General features: G+C 50.3%; 1 protein-coding gene across 2 annotated transcripts in view; it reads left to right on the top strand.

Annotated features, from left to right (window-relative positions):
* The window catches only part of doc2a (double C2-like domains, alpha), a 53,317-nt gene extending 26,528 nt beyond the window's left edge, over positions 1–26,789 (top strand). For both annotated transcript variants that reach the window (XM_076751784.1, XM_076751783.1), the window contains exons 6-11: positions 608–734; positions 1,308–1,367; positions 15,896–16,098; positions 19,366–19,447; positions 20,940–21,036; positions 22,194–26,789. In XM_076751784.1, coding sequence (XP_076607899.1) covers positions 608–734; positions 1,308–1,367; positions 15,896–16,098; positions 19,366–19,447; positions 20,940–21,036; positions 22,194–22,330 — 706 coding nt within the window. In that variant the 3' untranslated portion in view covers positions 22,331–26,789. The remainder of the gene's footprint in view (positions 1–607; positions 735–1,307; positions 1,368–15,895; positions 16,099–19,365; positions 19,448–20,939; positions 21,037–22,193) is intronic.
* Positions 26,790–27,120: the final 331 nt, after the last annotated feature.

Genomic DNA, 27,120 nt, shown 5'->3' with positions numbered 1-27,120 from the left:
TCCTCTCCTCTCCTCTCTCCTCTCCTCTCTCCTCTCTCCTCTCTCCTCTCCTCTCCTCTCTCCTCTCTCCTCTCTCCTCTCTCCTCTCCTCTCTCCTCTCCTCTCTCCTCTCCTCTCCTCTCTCCTCTCTCCTCTCCTCTCTCCTCTCCTCTCCTCTCTCCTCTCCTCTCTCCTCTCCTCTCTCCTCTCTCCTCTCTCCTCTCCTCTCCTCTCCTCTCTCCTCTCTCCTCTCTCCTCTCCTCTCTCCTCTCCTCTCTCCTCTCCTCTCCTCTCTCCTCTCCTCTCTCCTCTCTCCTCTCCTCTCCTCTCTCCTCTCTCCTCTCTCCTCTCTCCTCTCCTCTCTCCTCTCCTCTCTCCTCTCCTCTCTCCTCTCCTCTCCTCTCCTCTCTCCTCTCTCCTCTCTCCTCTCCTCTCTCCTCTCTCCTCTCTCCTCTCCTCTCTCCTCTCTCCTCTCCTCTCCTCTCTCCTCTCTCCTCTCCTCTCTCCTCTCTCCTCTCTCCTCTCCTCTCCTCTCTCCTCTCTCCTCTCCTCTCCTCTCCTCTCTCCTCTCTCCTCTCTCCTCTCCTCTCTCCTCTCCTCTCTCCTCTCCTGTGTCCTCCCTGTGCAGGTTGACTGTGTGTGATGAGGATAAGTTGACTCATAATGAGTTAATCGGAGAGTCCCGGGTTCCTCTGAAACGTGTGAAACCCGACCAGACCAAACATTTCCACACCTGCCTGGAGCATCCACCCCCGGTAACACACGTGCGCACACACACACTCGCACACACAGTGTAAGATGGTGAACATGGTAAACATAACACAGCATGTTGTCATTGTCCCTGTGAGCTTGTTAGCATGCTAAGGTTAGCATTTAGCTCTAAACGCGTTAAAAAGCAGCGTCTCAGAGCTGCTAGCTTTACTTCAGCCCTGCGAGCTGCTCTTTGATTGCTGCTCAGTCTGGAGACCTGGACCAGGAGCTCTGTCAGTGGTCCAGCAGATGTTTGAATGTCAGTCGTGTCTTTGCCTCCGACAGCGTGAAGGACTTTGCTCTGACTAATGCAGGACAGATCGACCTGTCCTCGATCCGCCGTCGTCAAAGAGACGCTTCGTCACGTCCCTCAACGTCTCATAAAGACGCACGACGTACTGTTTATCTGAGCCTCTAAATCTGCTGCTGTGCAGCGGTTAGCTTTGGCGTCTCGTCCAGGGGCCGCCGGGGACCTCGAAGGACGTGACAAAGCGTCTGTCTTTGACGACCTGTTGATGAGACCCGGCTGGACAGAAGCGTCCTCACTGTATCTTTTGGCTTTCGTCCTTCTCACCCAGCTCCCCTCGCCGACCGCCATGGGCGAAGCCCTTCGAGGAATATCCTGCTACTTAAGAGAGGTAAGAGTCCGCCCGTCCCCCCGTCCGTCTGTCCGTCCGTCTGTCCGTCCACCTCCCTGTCCATGAGTGCAGGTCACAGAGTGCGCCGTCACTTTGCCGTTGACTGATCAGAGTGATGTGGTGGCGGCAGACAAAAGGTCACAGCTTGACTTAAAGCAGCCGGTTTCAGCCTGATCACAGTGACAGACGGACAGAGATCACGTGACACTCTGGTCCTCGGCTTCTTCAGAGGCTTCAGCTTCAGGTTTGAGAACGGCTTGACTGACGTCTGGACCTCTCACAGCTGATGCCGTGTTTTCATGTAGATCAATAACCTGAGTTTAGTTTGTGAGGAGGATTAGCTTGTCATCACGTTGTAATGCAGAGATTAGACTGAGCCCACCTTTATCCTCAGGTGTAGCTGAGGTATTCGTCCATGTGTTCACATCGTTGGTCATTTTCCAGATTACGCCTTCAGTTATTAACGTTATGAGCAGCAGCAGCTCTTTATTCAGGTTATTAGTTATGATCTCATTGTTCATTTGACCAGTTTTATTCTTTATTAGTGTCTCTCATCACAGCTCGTTATCGTCGCTGCATATTACCAGCGCGAAGGTGTTAATGTTCACTTCTCATTATTAATGTTATCATTAGTGAAGCTGAGGGATAATGTCATTACAGACGTGTGTGTGTGTGTGTGTGTGTGTGTGTGTGTGAGTGTGTGTGTGTGAGTGTGTGTGTGTGGGGGGGCTCTCCTGAAGCTACCTGCTGCGTCTCTGATCACGCTCGTTGTTCTGGGATTCGGTGGCAGTCGACTCATCCGGTGGTTCAGGTTGGTTTGATGAAGCTCCGTCAGGACTCGGACAGACTCCCCTGATGAGAGGAGCTGCTGTGGCTGATAAAACTCCGTCCGTCAGCCAGAAGAGATTCTCTCTGCTGATCGATGATCAGTGGTGACGATGGAGGAATGGATTTTTAATTGGCCTCAGGTTGTTTTTTCCATCCATATTTATTTTTTCGTCTGAGTCAGAAAATGTTCAGTGTCCACCTGCTGCTCTGCAACCGTCAGTCAGACGACTTCCTGCGCTCATTCCAGTCTGGACAGTGAGCAGCGAGACTCCTCAGACTGAACTGAAAAGACTCTCACTGCCGCTAGAACCTCAAGAGCCAGTTCAGTGGAGCTTCTGGTCCTGGTCCAGCATTGTTCACAAAGAGGATGATTCACATGAGGAGCCGGCTCACATGAGGAGCTGGTTCACACAAGGAACTGGTTCACACGAGGAGCTGGTTCACATGAGGAGCTGGTTCACATGAGGAGCTGGTTCACACGAGGAACTGGTTCACATGAGGAGCTGGTTCACACGAGGAACTGGTTCACATGAGGAGCTGGTTCACACGAGGAACTGGTTCACACGAGGAGCTGGTTCACACGAGGAACTGGTTCACATGAGGAGCTGGTTCACACGAGGAACCGGTTCACACGAGGAGCCGGTTCACACGAGGAGCTGGTTCACATGAGGAGCTGGTTCACATGAGGAGCTGGTTCACATGAGGAGCTGGTTCACACGAGGAGCCGGTTCACACGAGGAGCTGGTTCACATGAGGAGCTGGTTCACACGAGGAACTGGTTCACACGAGGAGCTGGTTCACACGAGGAGCCGGTTCACACGAGGAGCTGGTTCAATCTTTCACTTGTCTGCTAGCTGGAAACTACTCAAAACTTGAAGCATTTTATTTGTAGAGTTTATTTCCCTCAAACTGAGAACTTCTACTCTGCATTTAAAAGCACCACAGAGACCAGCAGGGACCAGCAGGGACCAGCAGAGACCAGCAGGGACTCCAGACTATTGCCATGGTGATGGCAGCACTTCAGCTACTCTCTGACAGAAAATACAACCTGGGATCCAAATGGAAAGAGATCAAAGCAGCAGTTTGACTGAAACCTGAACCTTTAGAGGACGTGAACATGAGTCTGTGGCTCAGACCAGAATCTGCTCAGAACCACTGACCTGTCAGGTGTTTTAGGATGAATATATATTAAATAATATGATAAGTCATTGATAAGTCAATGCATCATTAAATGTCACCACACACACACACACACACACACACACACACACAGGTGGAGGTTTGATTCATTCAGATTCGTTTGGACGTTGTCGTCTGGATTTCTCTGTCAGTTTACAGAGAAAAGCTTCTTCTCCTTCGCCTCCTTCGCCTCCTTCTTCCCCTTCGCCTCCTTCTTCCCCTTCGCCTCCTTCTTCTCCTTTGCCTCCTTCTTCCCCTTCGCCTCCTTCTTCTCCTTCGCCTCCTTCTTCCCCTTCGCCTCCTTCTACTCCTTCGCCTCCTTCTTCCCCTTCGCCTCCTTCTTCTCCTTCTTCCCCTTCTTCTCCTTCTTCCCCTTCGCTTCCTTCTTCTCCTTCGCCTCCTTCTTCCCCCTCGCCTTTTTCGCTCCTTCGCCTCCTTCTTCTCCTTCGCCTCCTTCTTCCCCTTCGCCTCCTTCTTCTCCTTCTTCCCCTTCGCCTCCTTCTTCTCCTTCGCCTCCTTCTTCCCCTTCGCCTCCTTCTTCTCCTTCTTCTCCTTCGCCTCCTTCTTCCCCTTCGCCTCCTTCTTCTCCTTCTTCTCCTTCGCCTCCTTCTTCCCCTTCGCCTCCTTCTTCCCCTTCGCCTCCTCCTTCTTCCCCTTCGCCTCCTTCTTCTCCTTCTTCCCCTTCTTCCCCTTCTTCTCCTTCTTCCCCTTCGCTTCCTTCTTCTCCTTCGCCTCCTTCTTCTCCTTCTTCCCCTTCTTCTCCTTCTTCTCCTTCGCCTCCTTCTTCTCCTTCGCCTCCTTCTTCCCCTTCGCCTCCTTCTTCTCCTTCGCCTCCTCCTTCTTCCCCTTCTTCTCCTTCTTCTCCTTCGCCTCCTTCTTCTCCTTCGCCTCCTTCTTCTCCTTCTTCCCCTTCTTCCCCTTCTTCTCCTTCTTCCCCTTCGCTTCCTTCTTCTCCTTCGCCTCCTTCTTCTCCCTCGCCTTTTTCTTCTCCTTCGCCTCCTTCTTCCCCTTCGCCTCCTTCGCCTCCTTCTTCTCCTTCGCCTCCTTCTTCCCCTTCGCCTCCTTCTTCCCCTTCGCCTCCTTCGCCTCCTTCGCCTCCTTCTTCCCCTTCGCCTCCTTCTTCTCCTTCTTCTCCTTCGCCTCCTTCTTCTCCTTCTTCCCCTTCTTCTCCTTCTTCTCCTTCGCCTCCTTCTTCTCCTTCGCCTCCTTCTTCCCCTTCGCCTCCTTCTTCTCCTTCGCCTCCTCCTTCTTCCCCTTCTTCTCCTTCTTCTCCTTCGCCTCCTTCTTCTCCTTCGCCTCCTTCTTCTCCTTCTTCCCCTTCTTCCCCTTCTTCTCCTTCTTCCCCTTCGCTTCCTTCTTCTCCTTCGCCTCCTTCTTCTCCCTCGCCTTTTTCTTCTCCTTCGCCTCCTTCTTCCCCTTCGCCTCCTTCGCCTCCTTCTTCTCCTTCGCCTCCTTCTTCCCCTTCGCCTCCTTCTTCCCCTTCGCCTCCTTCTTCTCCTTCTTCTCCTTCGCCTCCTTCTTCTCCTTCGCCTCCTTCTTCCCCTTCGCCTCCTCCTTCTTCTCCTTCGCCTCCTCCTTCTTCCCCTTCGCCTCCTTCTTCCCCTTCGCTTCCTTCTTCTCCTTCGCCTCCTTCTTCCCCTTCGCCTTCTTCTTCTCCTTCTTCTCCTTCTTCTCCTTCGCCTCCTTCTTCCCCTTCGCCTCCTTCTTCTCCTTCTTCCCCTTCTTCTCCTTCTTCTCCTTCGCCTCCTTCTTCTCCTTCGCCTCCTTCTTCCCCTTCGCCTCCTTCTTCTCCTTCGCCTCCTTCTTCCCCTTCGCCTCCTTCTTCTCCTTCTTCTCCTTCGCCTCCTTCTTCTCCTTCGCCTCCTTCTTCTCCTTCTTCCCCTTCTTCCCCTTCTTCTCCTTCTTCCCCTTCGCTTCCTTCTTCTCCTTCGCCTCCTTCTTCCCCTTCGCCTTTTTCTTCTCCTTCGCCTCCTTCTTCTCTTTCGCCTCCTTCTTCCCCTTCGCCTCCTTCTTCTCCTTCTTCTCCTTCGCCTCCTTCTTCTCCTTCGCCTCCTTCTTCCCCTTCGCCTCCTTCTTCTCCTTCTTCTCCTTCGCCTCCTTCTTCTCCTTCGCCTCCTTCTTCCCCTTCGCCTCCTTCTTCTCCTTCTTCTCCTTCGCCTCCTTCTTCCCCTTCGCCTCCTTCTTCCCCTTCGCTTCCTTCTTCTCCTTCACCTCCTTCTTCCCCTTCGCCTCCTTCTTCCCCTTCGCCTCCTCCTTCTGCCCCTTCGCCTCCTCCTTCTTCTCCTTCGCCTCCTTCTTCTCCTTCGCCCTTCGCCTCCTCCTTCTTCCCCTTCGCCTCCTTCTTCTCCTTCACCTCCTTTTTCCCCTTCGCCTCCTTCTTCCCCTTCGCCTCCTCCTTCTTCTCCTTCGCCTCCTTCTTCCCCTTCGCCTCCTTCTTCCCCTTCGCCTCCTTCTTCTCCTTCTTCTCCTTCGCCTCCTTCTTCTCCTTCGCCTCCTTCTTCCCCTTCGCCTCCTTCTTCTCCTTCTTCTCCTTCGCCTCCTTCTTCCCCTTCGCCTCCTTCTTCTCCTTCGCCTCCTTCTTCCCCTTCGCCTCCTTCTACTCCTTCGCCTCCTTCTTCCCCTTCGCCTCCTTCTTCTCCTTCTTCCCCTTCTTCTCCTTCTTCCCCTTCGCTTCCTTCTTCTCCTTCGCCTCCTTCTTCCCCCTCGCCTTTTTCGCTCCTTCGCCTCCTTCTTCTCCTTCGCCTCCTTCTTCCCCTTCGCCTCCTTCTTCTCCTTCTTCCCCTTCGCCTCCTTCTTCTCCTTCGCCTCCTTCTTCCCCTTCGCCTCCTTCTTCTCCTTCTTCTCCTTCGCCTCCTTCTTCCCCTTCGCCTCCTTCTTCTCCTTCTTCTCCTTCGCCTCCTTCTTCCCCTTCGCCTCCTTCTTCCCCTTCGCCTCCTCCTTCTTCCCCTTCGCCTCCTTCTTCTCCTTCTTCCCCTTCTTCCCCTTCTTCTCCTTCTTCCCCTTCGCTTCCTTCTTCTCCTTCGCCTCCTTCTTCTCCTTCTTCCCCTTCTTCTCCTTCTTCTCCTTCGCCTCCTTCTTCTCCTTCGCCTCCTTCTTCCCCTTCGCCTCCTTCTTCTCCTTCGCCTCCTCCTTCTTCCCCTTCTTCTCCTTCTTCTCCTTCGCCTCCTTCTTCTCCTTCGCCTCCTTCTTCTCCTTCTTCCCCTTCTTCCCCTTCTTCTCCTTCTTCCCCTTCGCTTCCTTCTTCTCCTTCGCCTCCTTCTTCTCCCTCGCCTTTTTCTTCTCCTTCGCCTCCTTCTTCCCCTTCGCCTCCTTCGCCTCCTTCTTCTCCTTCGCCTCCTTCTTCCCCTTCGCCTCCTTCTTCCCCTTCGCCTCCTTCGCCTCCTTCGCCTCCTTCTTCCCCTTCGCCTCCTTCTTCTCCTTCTTCTCCTTCGCCTCCTTCTTCTCCTTCTTCCCCTTCTTCTCCTTCTTCTCCTTCGCCTCCTTCTTCTCCTTCGCCTCCTTCTTCCCCTTCGCCTCCTTCTTCTCCTTCGCCTCCTCCTTCTTCCCCTTCTTCTCCTTCTTCTCCTTCGCCTCCTTCTTCTCCTTCGCCTCCTTCTTCTCCTTCTTCCCCTTCTTCCCCTTCTTCTCCTTCTTCCCCTTCGCTTCCTTCTTCTCCTTCGCCTCCTTCTTCTCCCTCGCCTTTTTCTTCTCCTTCGCCTCCTTCTTCCCCTTCGCCTCCTTCGCCTCCTTCTTCTCCTTCGCCTCCTTCTTCCCCTTCGCCTCCTTCTTCCCCTTCGCCTCCTTCTTCTCCTTCTTCTCCTTCGCCTCCTTCTTCTCCTTCGCCTCCTTCTTCCCCTTCGCCTCCTCCTTCTTCTCCTTCGCCTCCTCCTTCTTCCCCTTCGCCTCCTTCTTCCCCTTCGCTTCCTTCTTCTCCTTCGCCTCCTTCTTCCCCTTCGCCTTCTTCTTCTCCTTCTTCTCCTTCTTCTCCTTCGCCTCCTTCTTCCCCTTCGCCTCCTTCTTCTCCTTCTTCCCCTTCTTCTCCTTCTTCTCCTTCGCCTCCTTCTTCTCCTTCGCCTCCTTCTTCCCCTTCGCCTCCTTCTTCTCCTTCGCCTCCTTCTTCCCCTTCGCCTCCTTCTTCTCCTTCTTCTCCTTCGCCTCCTTCTTCTCCTTCGCCTCCTTCTTCTCCTTCTTCCCCTTCTTCCCCTTCTTCTCCTTCTTCCCCTTCGCTTCCTTCTTCTCCTTCGCCTCCTTCTTCCCCTTCGCCTTTTTCTTCTCCTTCGCCTCCTTCTTCTCTTTCGCCTCCTTCTTCCCCTTCGCCTCCTTCTTCTCCTTCTTCTCCTTCGCCTCCTTCTTCTCCTTCGCCTCCTTCTTCCCCTTCGCCTCCTTCTTCTCCTTCTTCTCCTTCGCCTCCTTCTTCTCCTTCGCCTCCTTCTTCCCCTTCGCCTCCTTCTTCTCCTTCTTCTCCTTCGCCTCCTTCTTCCCCTTCGCCTCCTTCTTCCCCTTCGCTTCCTTCTTCTCCTTCACCTCCTTCTTCCCCTTCGCCTCCTTCTTCCCCTTCGCCTCCTCCTTCTGCCCCTTCGCCTCCTCCTTCTTCTCCTTCGCCTCCTTCTTCTCCTTCGCCCTTCGCCTCCTCCTTCTTCCCCTTCGCCTCCTTCTTCTCCTTCACCTCCTTTTTCCCCTTCGCCTCCTTCTTCCCCTTCGCCTCCTCCTTCTTCTCCTTCGCCTCCTTCTTCCCCTTCGCCTCCTTCTTCCCCTTCGCCTCCTTCTTCTCCTTCTTCTCCTTCGCCTCCTTCTTCTCCTTCGCCTCCTTCTTCCCCTTCGCCTCCTTCTTCTCCTTCTTCTCCTTCGCCTCCTTCTTCCCCTTCGCCTCCTTCTTCTCCTTCTTCTCCTTCGCCTCCTTCTTCTCCTTCGCCTCCTTCTTCCCCTTCGCCTCCTTCTTCTCCTTCTTCTCCTTCGCCTCCTTCTTCCCCTTCGCCTCCTTCTTCCCCTTCGCTTCCTTCTTCTCCTTCACCTCCTTCTTCCCCTTCGCCTCCTTCTTCTCCTTCTTCTCCTTCGCCTCCTTCTTCCCCTTCTTCTCCTTCTTCTCCTTCTTCTCCTTCGCCTCCTTCTTCCCCTTCGCCTCCTTCTTCTCCTTCTTCTCCTTCGCCTCCTTCTTCCCCTTCGCCTCCTTCTTCTCCTTCTTCTCCTTCGCCTCCTTCTTCTCCTTCGCCTCCTTCTTCCCCTTCGCCTCCTTCTTCTCCTTCTTCTCCTTCGCCTCCTTCTTCCCCTTCGCCTCCTTCTTCTCCTTCTTCTCCTTCGCCTCCTTCTTCCCCTTCGCCTCCTTCTTCTCCTTCTTCTCCTTCGCCTCCTTCTTCTCCTTCGCCTCCTTCTTCCCCTTCGCCTCCTTCTTCTCCTTCTTCTCCTTCGCCTCCTTCTTCCCCTTCGCCTCCTTCTTCCCCTTCGCTTCCTTCTTCTCCTTCACCTCCTTCTTCCCCTTCGCCTCCTTCTTCTCCTTCTTCTCCTTCGCCTCCTTCTTCCCCTTCTTCTCCTTCTTCTCCTTCGCCTCCTTCTTCCCCTTCGCCTCCTTCTTCTCCTTCTTCTCCTTCGCCTCCTTCTTCCCCTTCGCCTCCTTCTTCTCCTTCTTCTCCTTCGCCTCCTTCTTCTCCTTCGCCTCCTTCTTCCCCTTCGCCTCCTTCTTCTCCTTCTTCTCCTTCGCCTCCTTCTTCCCCTTCGCCTCCTTCTTCTCCTTCTTCTCCTTCGCCTCCTTCTTCCCCTTCGCCTCCTTCTTCTCCTTCTTCTCCTTCGCCTCCTTCTTCCCCTTCGCCTCCTTCTTCCCCTTCGCCTCCTCCTTCTTCTCCTCCTCCTCCTCCTCCTCCTCCTCCGTCGTCAGTCAGGCAGCTGGAGGAGAGCCTGAGAGGCAAACAGCTCGAGCGACAGACGCTTCTGACGGAGTTTGGACCTTTTTCATTGAACATGTGGTTCACAGTCAGAGCGTCCGCTGACAAGCTGAAAAACACGAGTGAGAAGATAAAAGCTGACAGACACGAGAGAAACCTTTGAAATGTTTGGTCTTCACACGCAGACCATGTGACCACAGGCAGCCATGTTCTGACAGCGTGACGCTGCTGCGACGCGTCTACGATGAGATGAGTCATCACAGTCTGCCTCAAAACCACTGAGTACATTTACTCCAGTGCTGTACTTAAGTACGAGTCTACAGTACTTGTACTTTATTTGAGTACTTCCACTTTATGCTACTTTTATTCTTATTATTCTGCAGAAAGAGTGTCTGTACTTTCGGTTATTGTGTACTGCTGATGTAGGACCTGACACAGAGTATTTCTACACTGTAGTATTCATACTTTAACTTCTGCAGTCTGACCCCCCTCACTCAGTGAGCAGCAGGATCCCTGTTATTGATCAGCGTGAACCTGGACGCAGAAACACCTGGGTCGGCTTTCGGCGCCCTCTGCAGCCGCCGTGCTACCAGAGAAGGTCATTCATTATATCAGGGGCGCAGCGGACGGTCAAATGATTCGGTGAGGGACCGCGGAAATCCAGGAACAGCTCACAGTGTCATCCAGCAGCTGAGACGGGATGAGGTCTCTGTAATCCAGACGTGGTCCAGGTGTGACCAGAGGGAGGTGACCTTCTTCTTTTTGCCATTAAATCCAATGAGGTGGTGCCACACGAATAAAGATCACTGGTCTGCACCTGAGATTTGTTAACAGTGAAAACATCTCCACGCCTGCGAGGACACTGACAAACCGCCGACAGACCGTCAGAGATGAGCTGGAGGACATTTAGCAGCTAAAGAGCAGATATGTCCCTCAGGAGGGGGAGGAGACCAAAACAGAGCTAAAAGAGGAGAACTGGACGTCAATGATGGAAAACGGACGAACTGTCAGGAAGAGGCAGCAAATACTCTGAACGTCACAGTAACAGAACGTGTTCCAGACGCTAAACATCACAGAACAGTGACAAGAAATCAACAGAGGTCAGAGGAAGCTCTGCTCTTCACGGGGTCAAAGGTCAACAGTCCACTGAAGAATCACAGCTCGTCTGACTGCATCACAGGTTACTCAAGTGCACCGAACCCTCGTTCATATTTGAGAGAAAAACTGAAAAACAGGGAGTGAAATTTGTGTGGAAGCACATCACAGCTCAGTGCGCACCTGACAGCCCGGCCTGCAGGACCCCAGGTCCTTGACGTGTCCCTCAGCTGCCTCGTCCTTCCATTTCTACCAGGGATTAGGTGGAAATTCACCGAGCTCAGCGTTCAAATGCCACAAAAGAAGCCTTTTTATTTGGAAAAGTAATCAGAGAAGCTTGGCTTTGCCGCTTCAGTGAACTCCAGTGTGACCACAGAGCCCACAGACGAGGCTGCGGGAGAGGTCTCAGAGTCGAGGACAAATGGACCTTTAAAATATTCATCAGGGTGGAGCTGCAGGCCTGTTTGACGCTGTTTGTGTTTCATGTCACACTTCACACTGTAATCGATGGCTGGAGGCTTCTGTGTGTGTGTGTGTGTGTGTGTGTGTGTGTGTGTGTGTGTGTGTGTGTGTGTGGGTGGGTGTGTGTGTGCGTGCGTGCGTGAAGCTCGGACGTGTTGAAGGTGGTCAGATCTTCACTTCGAGGTTTAATTCAAAGCTTCTGTCTGTGTGTTCAGTGCAGAGCTGGAAAGAGGACGTGGTTAGCCTAGCTTAGCATAAAGACTGGAAGCAGGGGGAAACTGCTCCTCAAAAACTAAATGATGTTTTGGAAACTCGACAGAAGAACAGCGTGTCCACCCACTGCCGGACACAATGACACCAAACCTGGCACCGTCCGTCCGTCCGTCCGTCTGTCTGTCCGTTTGTCTGTCTGTCTGTCTGTCCATCCGTCTGTCCGTCCGTCTGTCTGTCCGTCTGTCCGTTTGTCTGTCTGTCTGTCTGTCCGTCTATCCGTCCGTCCGTCTGTCTGTCCATCTGTTTGTCCGTCCGTCCGTCTGTCCGTCTGTCCGTCCGTCTGTCTGTCTGTCCATCCGTTCACCCGTATGTCTGTCCGTCCGTCCGTCCATCTGTCTGTCTGTCCGTTTGTCTGTCTGTCTGTCTGTCCATCCGTCTGTCCGTCCGTCTGTCTGTCCGTCTGTCCGTTTGTCTGTCTGTCTGTCCGTCTGTCCGTCCGTCCGTCTGTCTGTCCATCTGTTTGTCCGTCCGTCCGTCTGTCCGTCTGTCTGTCTGTCCATCCGTTCACCCGTATGTCTGTCCGTCCGTCCGTCCATCTGTCTGTCTGTCCGTTTGTCTGTCTGTCTGTCTGTCCATCCGTCTGTCCGTCCGTCTGTCTGTCCGTCTGTCCGTTTGTCTGTCTGTCTGTCCGTCCGTCTGTCTGTCCATCTGTTTGTCTGTCCCTCCGTCCGTCCGTCCGTCCATCCGTCTGTCTGTCTGTCCGTCTGTCTGTCCGTCTGTCCGTTTGTCTGTCTGTCTGTCCGTCTGTCTGTCTGTCCGTCTGTCCGTTTGTCTGTCTGTCTGTCCGTCTGTCTGTCTGTCCGTCTGTCCGTCCGTCCGTCTGTCTGTCCATCTGTTTGTCCGTCCGTCCGTCTGTCCGTCTGTCTGTCTGTCCATCCGTTCACCCGTATGTCCGTCCGTCCATCCATCTGTCTGTCTGTCCGTCTGTCTGTCCGTCTGTCCGTTTGTCTGTCTGTCTGTCCGTCTGTCTGTCTGTCCGTCTGTCTGTCCATCTGTTTGTCTGTCCCTCCATCTGTCTGTCTGTCCGTCTGTCCGTTTGTCTGTCCCTCCGTCCGTCTGTCTGTCCGTCTGTCTAACCATCGTCTCAGACTCGTAGACCTCTTGAAGACCTCTGGGAGTCTCTGAGCTGCCTCAGGCGGATCAACTCAAACCTCAGGACGGAGGAGATGTTCTGTTATCAGTCAGCCAGGTTCATCAACCAAACTACACCTCCGCACGTCCACAGGGACGGACAGTCCAGCTGTGTCTCTGTTTATTCCTCTTAATGAGAACGAGTTTGAAAAACATCATTTTCTCTCAATTCAGTTTGAAAACATTTCAGAGGTGTTTGAACTGTTAACAAACAAATCAGGAGATCCAGAGATCGGCCTCACACATCCGGTCTCACAGGTCTTCATACAGGTCTTGGTTCAGGACTCACAGGTCTTCATACAGGTCTTGGTTCAGGACTCACAGGTCTTCATACAGGTCTTGGTTCAGGACTCACAGGTCTTCATACAGGTCTTGATGTAGGACTCACAGGTCTTCATACAGGTCTTGGTTCAGGACTCACAGGTCTTCATACAGGTCTTGATGTAGGACTCACAGGTCTTCATACAGGTCTTGGTTCAGGACTTGCAGGATTTGACTCACATAGCTTGACTTTGACAACAGAAGTCTTTGCAGGTAAAACTTGAAACACATCATCTTCATCTTCATCTTCATCCTTTCTGTTCGTCGTCTGTTTCTTGTTGGAACCAAAAAAAGAGTTTCCATGGCAACAGGCCTCCATCAGGTGCGACAGCAGCGACCTGTCCTGTGCTGTCCCTGGTGTTCAGTCTCTGTGTCCCAGCAGCTGAATCAGTCTTCGGGGTCCAATTAGACCCTTTGAGGGATCAGTCTGGATCCGGTGGTCTCAGCTCCTCGTTGTTTTGCTGTGTTGTTTAACGAGCGTGAGCTCGTTAGCCGCCTGCCTTCACCTCACAGGCGCTTTAAGAAAGACGGAGGCAGCCAGGTGTGGTGACAAACAGGAGCTTTACTTCAAGACTCACCTTCAAGTTTCCTCTGTGTTCAGGCTGATCTGAGAGCAGCCTGAACACAGCAGCTCAGGGCGACGGAGAGCTTCTCTGCTGATCTGAGAGCAGCTTTGGTTTCACTCTTTTTTTCTGGCTGAGGCATTTAAAGCCGTTTGTTTAATTAGAAATGGATTCAAGTGGTTAGCGCTGCTCCTTCAGCCTGATTCGTAAACATCTCATTTTTTTCAGCAGCTATGAAAGAACGAGTTCATACGCGCCGCGGACGCGTCCTCATGAACACGGACGTCTTTTGTCTTTCGGCCGCTCGCCGGTGGACGTGGACCTCCGTCCTTCACTGCTCTTTGTTTTCTGTCACCTCCTGTTTGCAGCCGCTGCACATTAGAGCTTCATGATTCAGGACTGCAGGTCGGAGCTCAGCGGACGTGAGCCCGTCGAGCGAGTGGATCACTTATCAGACGACATGAACATGAGATCTGATCCCTGACGTGTCAAACTGACGCCACAGCTGTGAGAAGAGTCCTGCTGGAGTCCATGACACCAAACCACAAAACACGTCAGCTGTCACAGTGAAGGGGGAGGAGCTACTCGTTCCAGGTGTGACCTCACCTGAGTTACACTTTCACAGTTTTTCCTCAGTTTTTCTCAGCAGGAGTTTTTGTGATTTCACCTTCTAAGAAAACATGTTATTTGGCTCTACTTACTACATTACCCATGAGCCTCAGCTGCCAGCGCCCTGCAGTGAACAAAACATGAATTCAAAAGTAACTAAATTTGAAGCCCTGTGATTGGATGCAGACCTTTACTTCAGAATCCAGGAATTAGACTGAGACACAGGATGGAAAGAAGAGTGACTTCATTACGGTTAGAGACCTTCGTCATCGTCACTTCGTCGCTTCGTCGCTTCGTTACAGTTGATCTATGATAACGTTTCAGTAATCTGAGTCTGTAAAGTAACTAGAAGTAAGTAACTCGGCCTGAAGGATCCGCTGTCCGTCAGCCCTCACCTGGACCGCCAGCCTGCGGCCTGATGACACCTCCTGCAGCGGAGGAGCGTCTTCACCGGCCGGACGGACGGCTCGTTATCTCGGACTTTGTAAATGTCGCTCAGCTGAAGTCTCGTCCGGCGCAGGTTCATCTGCGAAGCGCCTTTCCCACCAATTGGAGGTGGGCGGCAGAGAATCCTGCCAAGCTGCGCCGACTCCCGCTGGAAGCCATCGATCGGCTTATTTTCTGACCTCTTTTTCTTTCTTTAGCTGCAGTTTTATTGTGCAGGACGGTGAGCTGAGCGTGAAGAGGAGCTCCGCGTGAGGACGGAGGAAGAGATCAAAGGAGGGGCGGGTGGAGGCTGGTGCAGTGATGGGGTGAGGAAGAGGAGCAGAGAGGCTGACGGAGGAAACCTCACCGGGGGGGCAAAGATGGAGGATTACATTATTGATCCTCTGCCTTCTGCTGTGGTTTAATGAGCACCGTCGCAGACTGTGGAGGACGTGGGGAGTGTAGCTGAGTACATGTCTCAAGTACTGGGCTGAAGTACACTTTGCACTTGAGTATTTTCATAGTACTTTCTTCTTCTACTGTACTGCATCTCATCCGTACCACCATCAGTCATCAGAAGCTGTAGTTACTCTACAGATTCAGGTGTTTACACACAAACACATGAAGACTTTATCAAATCTGATGATCAGTCCATTAATCGATCAGCTGATTGACAGGAAGTGATTGATCGTCTGTTGTTTTGATGGTTTCATTGATCTCTGCTGTGGAATCATTGATGTTTGATCTTCTCACATGTGTTTGGACTCGTGGAGCTTTGGACTGTTGGTTGGACCAAACAAACACGGTGAAGGCGTCGCTTTGGGCTCTTTGTGCTCGTGTACTTGTACCGGAGTATTTGTACTGCAGTACAAGTAGCTGCTTTTTGCTCACACGATGTGTTTGTGGGAGTTTTTTAGGATCAAATTAAATTTCCAGCTCATCAGTAGAAAACAGGATTACAGTTGGACTCAGAGACTCGACTCCCACCAGCTGCTGGAGTATTTTCAGACCTACTGGAGGCAGATTTAATACCTTCGTTAGTCAGTCACGGCTGCCTCGCTCAGCTCTACCTGCAAACGCTCACGCTGAATGTTTCATCTGTCAGAGACGCAGTGAAACCTTCTGCTGTGGATCAAACTGTGAGGACTGTCCCTCTGCTAGGACCAGGCATTTTAAAGGACGCCGAAGCCTGTGGACTCGCAGCGTCTTTTTATTTTATTACACCCTTCATTCACAGGCTTCGATTTTTAGACACGAGTTTGTTCTTCTGAAGGCTGAAGACATGAGACACGAGACACGAGACACGAGACACGAGACATGAGACACGAGACACGAGACACGAGACATGAGACATGAGACACGAGACACGAGACACGAGATATGAGACATGAGACACGAGACACGAGTAGTTTTCTGTCCACACTCTGAAATCTGATCTTCCTGTTAGAGGCGGTCATCCTCAGTCCTGGATATTAGCTGCATGCTAATGTTAGCATCTTTGGTTTTAGAGGGACTCTGCTGTGGACTGACGTGGACAAGTTGATGTAATTCAGTCTGGACCAAAGTGTTGAAGAGACAGACGAAGACATCGAGTCAAACTGCGGCTGAAAAGCTTCTGATGCCTTCTTTGATTTGTTGGCACCACCTCAAACTAAACTCACACGACTGAACTGGTTCCACTAAACCGACTGCAACTATTGACCAAACCAATCAAATTTTACCAGACTGGTCAGAATAAACCAGTTCAGCAGGGCTAATGGGACTAATGTGATGATTGTGTCCACAGTGGGAGAACGAGCAGCTGCACAGTCTGGAGGAGCGAGGTCGTCTTCTCCTCTCGCTGCAGTTTCTGCCTCCGCTCGGTCTGGACGAGGGAGGAGGAGGAGGAGGTGAAGGACGTCGCAGCGGGGGTCTCTGTGTGGGCGTGAAGCGCTGCGCCCACCTGGCAGCCATGGACGTCAACGGATTCTCCGACCCCTACGTCAAAATGTAAGACCTTACAGAGACGTCCAGAACCACTGCACCTGTGGACGTCTCATCGTCCAACCTCAGCCTCTGAGAGCAGTGACGCAGTTTGTCCTCACTGTTTGTCCTCACTGTTTGTCCTCACAGTTTGTCCTCACAGGTCGTCCTCATTGTTTGTCCTCACAGTTTGTCCTCACAGGTCGTCCTCACAGTTTGTCCTCACAGGTCGTCCTCACAGGTCGTCCTCACTGTTTGTCCTCACAGGTCGTCCTCATTGTTTGTCCTCACTGTTTGTCCTCACAGGTCGTCCTCACTGTTTGTCCTCACTGTTTGTCCTCACAGGTCGTCCTCACTGTTTGTCCTCACAGGTCATCCTCACTGTTTGTCCTCACAGGTCGTCCTCACAGGTCGTCCTCACTGTTTGTCCTCACAGGTCGTCCTCACAGTTTGTCCTCACAGGTCGTCCTCACTGTTTGTCCTCACTGTTTGTCCTCACAGGTCGTCCTCACAGTTTGTCCTCACTGTTTGTCCTCACTGTTTGTCCTCACAGGTCGTCCTCACAGTTTGTCCTCACAGGTCGTCCTCACAGTTTGTCCTCACAAGTCGTCCTCAGTTTGTCCTCACAGGTCGTCCTCACAGTTTGTCCTCACAGGTCGTCCTCACAGTTTGTCCTCACAAGTCGTCCTCAGTTTGTCCTCACAGGTCGTCCTCACAGTTTGTCCTCACAGGTCGTCCTCAGTTTGTCCTCACAGGTCGTCCTCACAGGTTGTCCTCACAGTTTGTTCTCACTGTTTGTCCTCACAGTTTGTCCTCACAGGCCGTCCTCACTGTTTGTCCTCACCGGTTGTCCTCACAGGTCATTCTCACTGTTTGTCCTCACAGGTCGTCCTCACTGTTTGTCCTCACAGGTCGTCCTCACAGTTTGTCCTCACAAGTCGTCCTCACAGTTTGTCCTCACAAGTCGTCCTCAGTTTGTCCTCACAGGTCGTCCTTACAGTTTGTCTTCACAGGTCGTCCTCACAGTTTGTCCTCACAGGTCGTCCTCACTGTTTGTCCTCACAGGTCGTCCTCACAGTTTGTCTTCACAAGTCATCCTCAGTTTGTCCTCACAGTTTTTGAGAAGACAACCTGCTCTGGCGGCGTCGTAGCCGGCTGAGGAAGACCTCTCGCTCAGCGTTCATGGTCTTCTGAGGGAGAACAGTCTGATCTCAGCAGCTCTTTGCTAACACGCACTTCATACGTGCTTTTAGCTAACTGAAGGAGCTAACTGACAGCGCTAATATGTTAGCATGCTAATATCTCACTGAGGGGTGAAAGAGGTTTTTGTTGATGATCACTCTGCCGTCTGATAATCATGTAAACTGAGACGACTTTAAATTAGATTTCCCAGAAAAACACAAAAATCCTCGATGACTGAAACGTCGTTGGTGCGACTCTTTCGTAAATCACTGATCTGAAACCAGCCGGTCGTTTCTGAGAGCTTAGGAAAGACTTTATGCTCCGACTTTATGAATTTATGAAAAGCTGCTGCAGCTCCGTCCCGATTGGCTGAACATCTGCTCTGATGCTATTGGTCGTCCTCATTTTGAAATTCAAACCCGATCCGGTGAAAACTGTGATGAGGGTGAATCTTCAACAGTCGCACTTCAGCCCTTAAACCAAAGCTGAAGGCCTCCTCGCGTTGGCTGGACGAGACGAGTCAAAGCTGCTTTTGCATCTTATTATGCTGCAAATCAGCGATGCGGTTGTTGTCGAAGCAGGACCGTATGGGTCACAGCTGGAAGGATAATCAGGAGGAGGAGGCAGCGTGAGCCGAGCTCTGTCAGGAGGAAACACTAGAGGATTTAAGGCTTTTTGTCGGCTCCTGCTTCCTCCGGCGGTCGAGGGACACTCGCTTTGAAGAGGAGGAGAGTTTCTGTCAGACGCCGTCAGAATACAAAGCAGAGCGAGGAGGAGGCCGAGGGCTCGAGTGACCAGGATCAGGTCCACAATGTCAGCATCAGCCAAAACGTCACTTCAAACTGCTCAATATTCCCTTTGAAGAGGCGCTTCATCCCCTGCTCCTCTCATTGTTCATTATTCATATCAGCGAACAAACGCGTCTGTTCTGCAGCCGCAGTCAAAGCTGGATGTTCGTCTGTGTCAGATCAAAGCTGCACGAGTCCATCCTCACCCCCCACCTCCTGATCTGCTTCTCTGTCCGCTCACTCTGCAGCTTCTCTGCTTCTACTTTCATCCTGCAAGTCAGATCCAAATACTGATGTCAGGGAGCGGATGAGACAGAGGTCAGGGTCAGAGGTCAGGGGTCATTCATTCGTTCATCACGGATAAAGACCTCCACGCACATGAATCCACAGTGAGAAGAGCAGCGTGCAGGCTGAAGGCAGTCCACAGAAAGTGAGAGCATGAACAGGCCTCGTGCTGCAGCTCGGGGATCCCTCGCTTCCTGCGCAGCCTCACAGACGTGTCGCAGGGTCCCAGGGGACAGAAATGGAACGGGGCCCGGCCGTCTGCAGCAGCCTGCAGGGACGTGACAGCTCTCTGCTTCGCCTCCGTCATCTGTTACAATAACTCATCAGAAGCAGTTAGAGCCACTGATGATGATGATGATGATGATGATGATAGCCAACAGAGTGTGTGTGTGTGTGTGTGTGTGTGTGTGTGTGTGTGTGTGTGTGTGCGCGCGCCCTGTAAAACTGACTCAATCAATTATTAATGAGTGTTTCTTTAATGAGGACTCACATGATTTCATCAGCCTGCAGAGCGCACACGTCTGCGTCTTCTCCGCTCCTGCAGCTTCACTTCGTTATGTTTTCTCTCGTTAGTCATTTTCTAATTAAGCTCACAGCAGCACACGATGCAAACGGAGCTGTTTGAAAGTACGCTGTCACAAACTGCACACAGAGAAGTACAACACAGCTAAACGTGCATTATGAAATCAGAGACAAATATAAAGTATGATGAATACACAGAAACATCCACAGCAGTGAAGTACAGCAAACACAGTACAGCAGCTACCTGACAGAGAACACTGTACTGCAACATGAGTAAAAGTACTTTTTCAATGCTTTTACGAGGGGTGGAGTATTTTTACAGTGTGGTATTAGTACTTTTACTGAAGTAAAGCATCCAAGTACTTCTTCCACGACGGAACATCTTGTCTTTGCTGACCTGCAGTGGTTTAACTCACCTTGTTCACCTGTGACATCACTGGTGGGCGTGGTCAGCGGTGCTTCTCAGCCGGCTGTCAATCAAGCTGATGTGTTTCCTCTTTCCTGCATATGCTGTCAGATACCTGAAGCCCGACATAGAGAAGAAGTCCAAGCACAAAACAACAGTGATGAAGAAGACCCTCAACCCGGAGTTCAACGAGGTAAGAACCCCCAGCTGGTCCCCCTCAGGCTGCACCTCACACCCACCTCACACCCGCCTCACACCCACCTCACATCCACCTCACACCCACCTCACACCCACCTCACATCCACCTCACACCCACCTCACACCCACCTCACATCCACCTCACATCCACCTCACATCCACCTCACACCCACCTCACACCTGCCTCACATCCACCTCACATCCACCTCACATCCGCCTCACACCCGCCTCACATCCACCTCACACCTGTCTCACACCCACCTCACACCCACCTCACATCCACCTCACACCCACCTCACATCCACCTCACATCCACCTCACACCTGTCTCACACCCACCTCACACCCACCTCACATCCACCTCACACCCACCTCACATCCACCTCACATCCACCTCACATCCACCTCACATCCACCTCACACCCACCTCACATCCACCTCACACCCACCTCACACCCACCTCACATCCACCTCACATCCACCTCACACCCACCTCACATCCACCTCACACCCACCTCACATCCACCTCACATCCACCTCACACCCACCTCACATCCACCTCACACCCACCTCACACCCACCTCACATCCACCTCACACCCACCTCACATCCACCTCACACCCACCTCACATCCACCTCACACCCACCTCACATCCACCTCACATCCACCTCACACCCACCTCACATCCACCTCACATCTACCTCACACCCACCTCACACCCACCTCACATCCGCCTCACACCCGCCTCACATCCACCTCACACCCACCTCACACCCACCTCACACCCGCCTCACATCCACCTCACACCCGCCTCACACCCACCTCACATCCGCCTAAAACTTGAAATAACGTTATTACTCCTCTTTGTCGATGAATAAAGCATGAATGTACTTTACTGTGGTCTGTGTGTGAATGTGATGAGTGTCACAGGTAAGACTGCACAGCGTTTAGCTGTATGTCATCCTGTGAGGAAGATTTTCAGATTTGACGTGAACGCGTGAAAAAAGTCTGAAAACAGTGGCGAGCCTCTGACGACCTTTCAGACGTCACTTACTTTGACAGCGCTGCTCAAAACCCTCCAGCTTCCTCTTTCATCAGTTATTCTGCTCGTCAATACAAAGCAGGCGTTGACATGTCATCTTTGTGTTTGTGTGTCCTCCAAACATTTCGTTTGTCACTTCCTTCCAGAATGACTCACATCAACATTTCCTGATCATTTCACCTTCATGGTTCAGAGAAACGTGTCGGTCCGTCTCTCGGCGCTGTCTGACGTTACTGTTAGCAGTTAGCATCACTGCTGCTCTGAGTCTGAACACAAGTAAAAATGTAGAATATCACCAGACTTCTGCTTAAATATCCTCCAAATCAAACAGAGACTTCAGGACATGATGCAGGCTGTCAGTGCAGGGTCTTGTTTCTAACGCTGGACCTCACAGACCTGGACTCTGGCTTAAATCTGGATCCCTCTGTGTGTGTGATCCCTGCAGGAGTTCTTCTATGAGATCTCCCTGTCGGAGCTGGCCAACAAGACGCTGGAGGTGACGGTGTGGGACTACGACCTGGGACGCTCCAATGACTTCATAGGTGAGACGCCGCCGGCTAGTTCTGATCACTGAAACCTGCAGAGGAAACCCTGCGTCCATAAAGCAGTTCTGAAGTGAACAGTCAGGAAAGAGGCGGAAAGGTTTGACAGGATGGTCGTCTCGCTCAGCTGTGAGGAAACACTGCAGATGTAAATATTAATGAATCTAACACAAGCTGCTCGTTCGTGTCGGTGAAGCTGTTCACTGGAAGCTCGTGTGTGTTTGTTTTGATTATGAACGCAGTATTATCACTCTTACCATCTGCTTTACTGCTCGCCTCTCTTTCCTCCTCTAGTTTTGATAATTAGACAGTTTTTGTGGATTATTACATTGATATTCTTGTTAAATATGGAAGCAGTGAGCGCTGCTGGCAGCCAGTGATTCCCCTCCAGAGCACAGCTGGATAACACCTGAATCCCGAGCACCGTGTTTGGTTTACTGCTGAGTTTGTCCTGATGTACTGCAGTTTTAGTTGACTGCAGCCAGCAGTTTAAAGGACAGACTCTTCATAACGTGCTTCCAGTGGACAAAATCCTCCAAATACAGAATCCAAAGTTTATCTGAAGCTGCGATGAAGCTTCATCAGATTGAATTAGACGAATCAGCTGATCTGGTCTCTGTGTTATCGTCAAGAAGGAGTTTGACCTAAGGGTGCTCCATTTGTCAAAGTCAGGCTGCTGAAACATCAAATTATCGTGAGCCGCACTTCAGACTAAAACAGGAACTGAGGCGATGAACTGCATTAGTGCATTAGGAGGAGACGAACAGCACGAGGATCGATCACAGCGAGCAAAGCTGTTTCCCTCCTCAGGGCCTCTGAACTGTAAAGAGGTAGAAAGCCAGAGAGCGCGGCGTCTGATAAATGTCCTCGTGTGATGTCACTCGAGTCGGCGTCAGCTGGGGTTGAAGAGGACGAGTCATCCATCACGAGTCCGACAGTGTTACAGGTGTGGGATGATGAACAGGTGGAGGAGTTAAAGCAGGTCCGTAGACAGATTCACCTGGTTACAAAGATCATGTGTGATCCTCGCTGAACGGCTGCAGGTGATTTCTTTCAAACCATTTAAGCTAGTTAAGGTAAAGGTCACACCTGCAGTGCAGTGAAATGACCCCGGAGCTCAGACTGTGATGTGAAGTGACACTGAGACTTCCCTCCAGGTGGCGTCTGTCTGAGCTGTCACTCCCAGGGCGACGCCCTCCGTCACTGGATGGACTGCCTGAAGAACAAGGGCAGGAGGGTGGAGCGGTGGCACATCCTGACCAACGAGCTGCCGCGAACCCTCAGCCACGACTAAACCCGGCAGCATCCTCGGCGCGTGCAGGCGGGGGCCGCCGAGGATCGCACGGTTCACAGAGATCCTCCGGTTACTTTACGGAACAACACCACAGGACGCAGCAGCAACTGACAGGGAAAGTGTATTATAATAACCGACGTGGTTGGAGAACAGGGTGAAGCTGGAGCAGCATGGCGGCGTGCCTTCATTCATGATCATCCAGAAGAAGAAGCTCGTTGGCTCTATCGACACTGTTCGCATCACACCTGAGTGCCAGGTGACTCCACAGCAGACTCACCGACGAGGGACTGACCAGAAACCACAGACGTTAAACTGCATGATTTCTCAAACAGGTTTGTTCTGTAAAGCACACTGAAGAAAACCAGCTGCACGTCTTATATTCTGTCTGTGCATGTTGACCTCGTCCTCAGAGACAACGTCCTCTCGTCTCACCTCAGTTTGTCGCAGAGCTCAGCATCATCGACACACTCAGAAGGTGGTCTGCTTACTGCTGCTGTGAACATGGTTCCACAATCTTTCCGGAAGACTTTTCTCAACATCTGGATGAAGAGATATTAAATCCCCTCCAAGATGATGTTTTTGTGCAGCGTGAGTACAAATAACACGCGTTTCTTGTGTCTGGCCGCCTGGATGGAGTGTTTTTTCAACCAGATTGTTGGATTCTGAGTTTCCGAGGATTCAAACGGTGCCAAGTTTCCATAAAAGTTTGTAGATTATTTATCGTTCAGAAAATCAGATCTGATCTCTGTGACTTACAAGATAACACACAGTGGGCCTTCACATAGACCATCACCTCGTTTCATGTCACGTGCTGCATGCAGTGGTGGAATGTAACTAGTACATTTACACAAGTACTCAACTTAAGTACTGCTGAAATTTCTGGTACTTGTACTCAAGTCTTTTCATGCTACTTTCTACTTCCAGTTAATAGGACTCAAAAATATGATGCATGATGATGAATATGTTTGGTTAGAAATGAAACGAGCCAACAGTTTACAGAATAGCTGAAACGATTCGTCAGTTCATCAATTACTCGACTATTCCACTATTTTGATCTTTTAATTATTGTAATGATCTGAATCATGCGTCCCTCAACCATCCGTCAGCAGAGGAGGAGGTCACCCCTCCTCCATTCATCCCCTCCCAGGAGATTTAACAACCATTCACAGTTGACTCACAGCCAGGAGCACCAATTAGCCAGGTGCTATCAATGACCGTGATAACGACCTCATGAGGTTAAATACCCGGGACGCTCTGTCCAGAGACAAGAGGGCAACAGACACAGGGGACACTTTACTGCTCTCAGTACGTTCTATTTTTACAGTGTGGGATTAGTTGTTAAGTAAAGGTTAAATTAGTCAAAGTAAAGGATCTGTATACGTCTCCACCACTGTTTGCGTGACGCAGTAACATCACTCTCATCAGACTTCGAACCTGAACCAGCATTAGCTCTCTAGCTCACCTTTCATTCTTACCAGCACAACCGCGATACAGTGCAGTCCTGTCAAAGCGTGGTGCGCTGGGTCTACACGAAGCATCGTTCACAATGGAAGAAGCCAGCATGGACATCTTGTTTTGCACTTAAGAGTTCATTAAGCAAACATCCGTGAAACGTAGGCTACATGGTTAATGTTTGCTAATTAGAGAGCTAATCAGCTGTAGCAAACAGCAAATGTCAAGATGGCGTGGCTCTTATCCTTCAACACGTCTGCTAACAAACACTCTTTGGCATGTTACCAGATGGACAGACCCCTGTTCAGTAACAATACCTGATAAGTGATGATTGACAAGCCAAATGTAATTTAAGTCCATGAAGTTACAACTTGAAAATGAATCAAATTGGTATTCTGACATGATTCTGTGATCAAAGATCTGTTCTTCTCAGTCTAATACTTCTTATTTAATGTGATGTTAGCCAAAAGTAAGCCTGGTGTTTTTCATTAACGGTGGTTTTAAGGCTAATTATGCTGAAAAGACCGCAGGCGCATCCTTGAATGAAACGCTCTATTTGTCTTCTTGTATTCATATTCAGCTACTGAACATAACAGGGAGGCTCGAAGCAGTCACAGGCAATATGATGACTGGGTGGGTTTGTGGTTTCATTTGATTAGGTCCAATCTGGCAACACTGGCAGCTACAAAAGGGCAGTGAGGACAAGCTGCAGAAGACGTGTAATTTTACTTATTTCTGCAAACGTTTAATCTTGTTTGTTTGATGTTTTGTATGAAGTATTTCAGAGGTGGTGGAGTGTTCCAGGGTTTCACCTGTCTGAACAGACGCAGGGTCAGCTGGTCTTCAAAGGTGCTAACAGTGAAGGAATCTCTTTAATATCCACTGATTAAATACTGTTTCACAGGCTTCCCCACGCTAACGTGAATATCCTCAGAACAGAACGTTCGGTAAACCCCACTCGCCTACTGACTGCTGCATCCGTCAATCCTGCCGTTCTTTCAGTTAACAACAACGATGAAACACTGGCTCCTTAATTTCAGACAGGAAGATAAATTCAGCTCTTCATTAACAGCCAGCGACCACCTTTTACCAGCTGAAGTGATAGCAGACTGACCAGCTGTCACTAGCCAGCTTAAGTGAAGCTCAGCTCCATGTCTTTGACTTTTTAGTGTTTCCAGCTGACTCCCTTAAAACGTGACCCTTGTAAAATATTACACTTGATGGCTAAATGATATCATGCTAACAGACTGAAGCTAAAGCTAACAGGTCACAGATCATATCATTCTGATCGAGGCTAAAGCAACAGATTAGCCTATGGTGCTAATAGACTGAAGCTAAATTTAACAGGTCACAGGTCATGATTTGATACTAAGAAACTGAGGCTAAAGCTGACAGATCCCAGCTTGTGATATCATGCTAACAGACTGAGCTAAAGCTAACAGGTACCATTGTAAAAAGTCATGACAGCTGCTGATCCATGTAGAAAACATGGAAATAAAATTTTTTCTTGTTTTAGCTGTAGCGTGCTGTCAGTCACAGTATGTGACAAAGGAAGGAATCAGTCAGTCCTCATGGATGGTTGGATTCATTATGGGCCCGAGAAGAAGCCATTAAGAGCTAAATCATGCAGCAACTTACTTTTCACTTTCATTGACATTCCAGCAGAGATCATTTGACCTTGGAGGAATAAATACCATTAAAATCCTGCAAGATGTAAAGTTCAGTGAAGAACTGAGTGAGGTGACTGCAGTAAACTCCACCTGAGGCATGAAGGAACCGTACGCTTCAAGAACAAGAAACAATCTAGAAGAACATAACACAGCTTCAGCAATGCCGTGACCACATTTTGACATAATTCTAATAGTTTGTTAAATATATCCAGACACACACGGTGGTGTCACTTGCAGATTTGCACATCATGGCAGAGTGGACTGTTAGCCTCGGTGGAGGTCTGAGCTCACTGATGCTAACTGATGCATCCTATAAACGTGTCATGTGTTTGGTTCCGGAGGGGCCTGAAGCCTCCCTCCATGCTGCTCAGCACAGTCCATATTGCTAAGCTATGGTTGACTTTTGGGGGAGGGGTGTAGCGAACACCTGGGGCCATAAAAAGATCCTGAACATGGAGAAAATGTCCACCGTCAGCAGCTTCCTGTCAAAGCGTGACACGTTTCAGACGCCTCAAACCCTGAAAGAATCTCAAGTTCCTTCACGTCGTGTCTCGGATCACGTTTTTGCACTCCTTAAGACAACTGTGAAAAACAAAATGCATCTTATTGTTGCCATGATGATGATGATGATGATGATATCAATACAAGTGGTTCTTCCTTGTTGTTGCATGATGCAATATGTTGATATAGTTCTTTATATCTCTATACTCTTCCTGCCTGTTTTCTAACTCAAAGTGTTGATGAGACGTTCAGGTGCGTCACCTGTTCAGGTTCCTCTGTTTACAGTGTTACTCTTCATCTTTTATGCACGACTGAATGTATGAATGTGGCTTTCTATACGATATTGTTGAACTGTTGTTTACACTGATCTTGTGCTTTACAGTTGTTCTTACATTTCTATCAGGTGTTTTATGTACGATGCAAGAATAAATTTGGAATGCAACACAGAACAGTGGCGCTGCGCAGGTGAGTTATTCTCTACTGCCCCCCACAGCCCGAGCAAGGAATTGCAGCAGCGCCAGCACACTGAGTGACACTGCTGGATGAAGATGTGCAGAATTTAACTACACACTTTTAATACCACTGCACTACTGCAGCGGTGGAAGAAATAGTCCGATCACTTAAGTAAAAACTAACAAAATAAAAGTAAAAGTCATGTGTTCAAAGTAAAAGTACTCATTATGCAGAACAGCTGCTCATTTCTGATGAACTCGTGTGAGCAGTACTTTAATGTCGTAGGTAAACTGCTTGATGTGGAGTGAACTTGAAGTACTTTACAAATGCATTGGGTATTTTATTCTATAATAATACATTATATTTTAAAATCTTTAGTATAAAGTTTATGGGAGGAAACAGGTGTACTTCACCTGTTCAGGTCACAGTGATGTCTGTATGTCCCACAAACAAAGTCAGGATGAATGATAACAAATAAAATCGTTTTTAAGAATAATTCCTGCTGATTTATGATGATGAAGTGAAGGGTCAGTGTAAGATGTTAAAAATCCAGATTTATGTCTGATTCCAGAACAGCTGGGACGGTGGAGCAAGGTTCACCACTTTGTGAACACATGAAAGATGACGGAGATGAACACATGAAGCTGCTGTCAGTGAACAGTTTGTTTTCATCAGCGTTGAATCAAAGTGAAGCAGCTGATATTTGGGGATATA

The sequence above is a fragment of the Chaetodon auriga genome, chromosome 16 (genome assembly GCF_051107435.1).
Source record: "Chaetodon auriga isolate fChaAug3 chromosome 16, fChaAug3.hap1, whole genome shotgun sequence".
In the NCBI taxonomy this organism is placed as follows: Eukaryota; Metazoa; Chordata; class Actinopteri; order Chaetodontiformes; family Chaetodontidae; genus Chaetodon; species Chaetodon auriga.
Note: the sequence above shows the minus strand (reverse complement) of the source record. Positions and strands in the feature narration are given on the sequence as shown.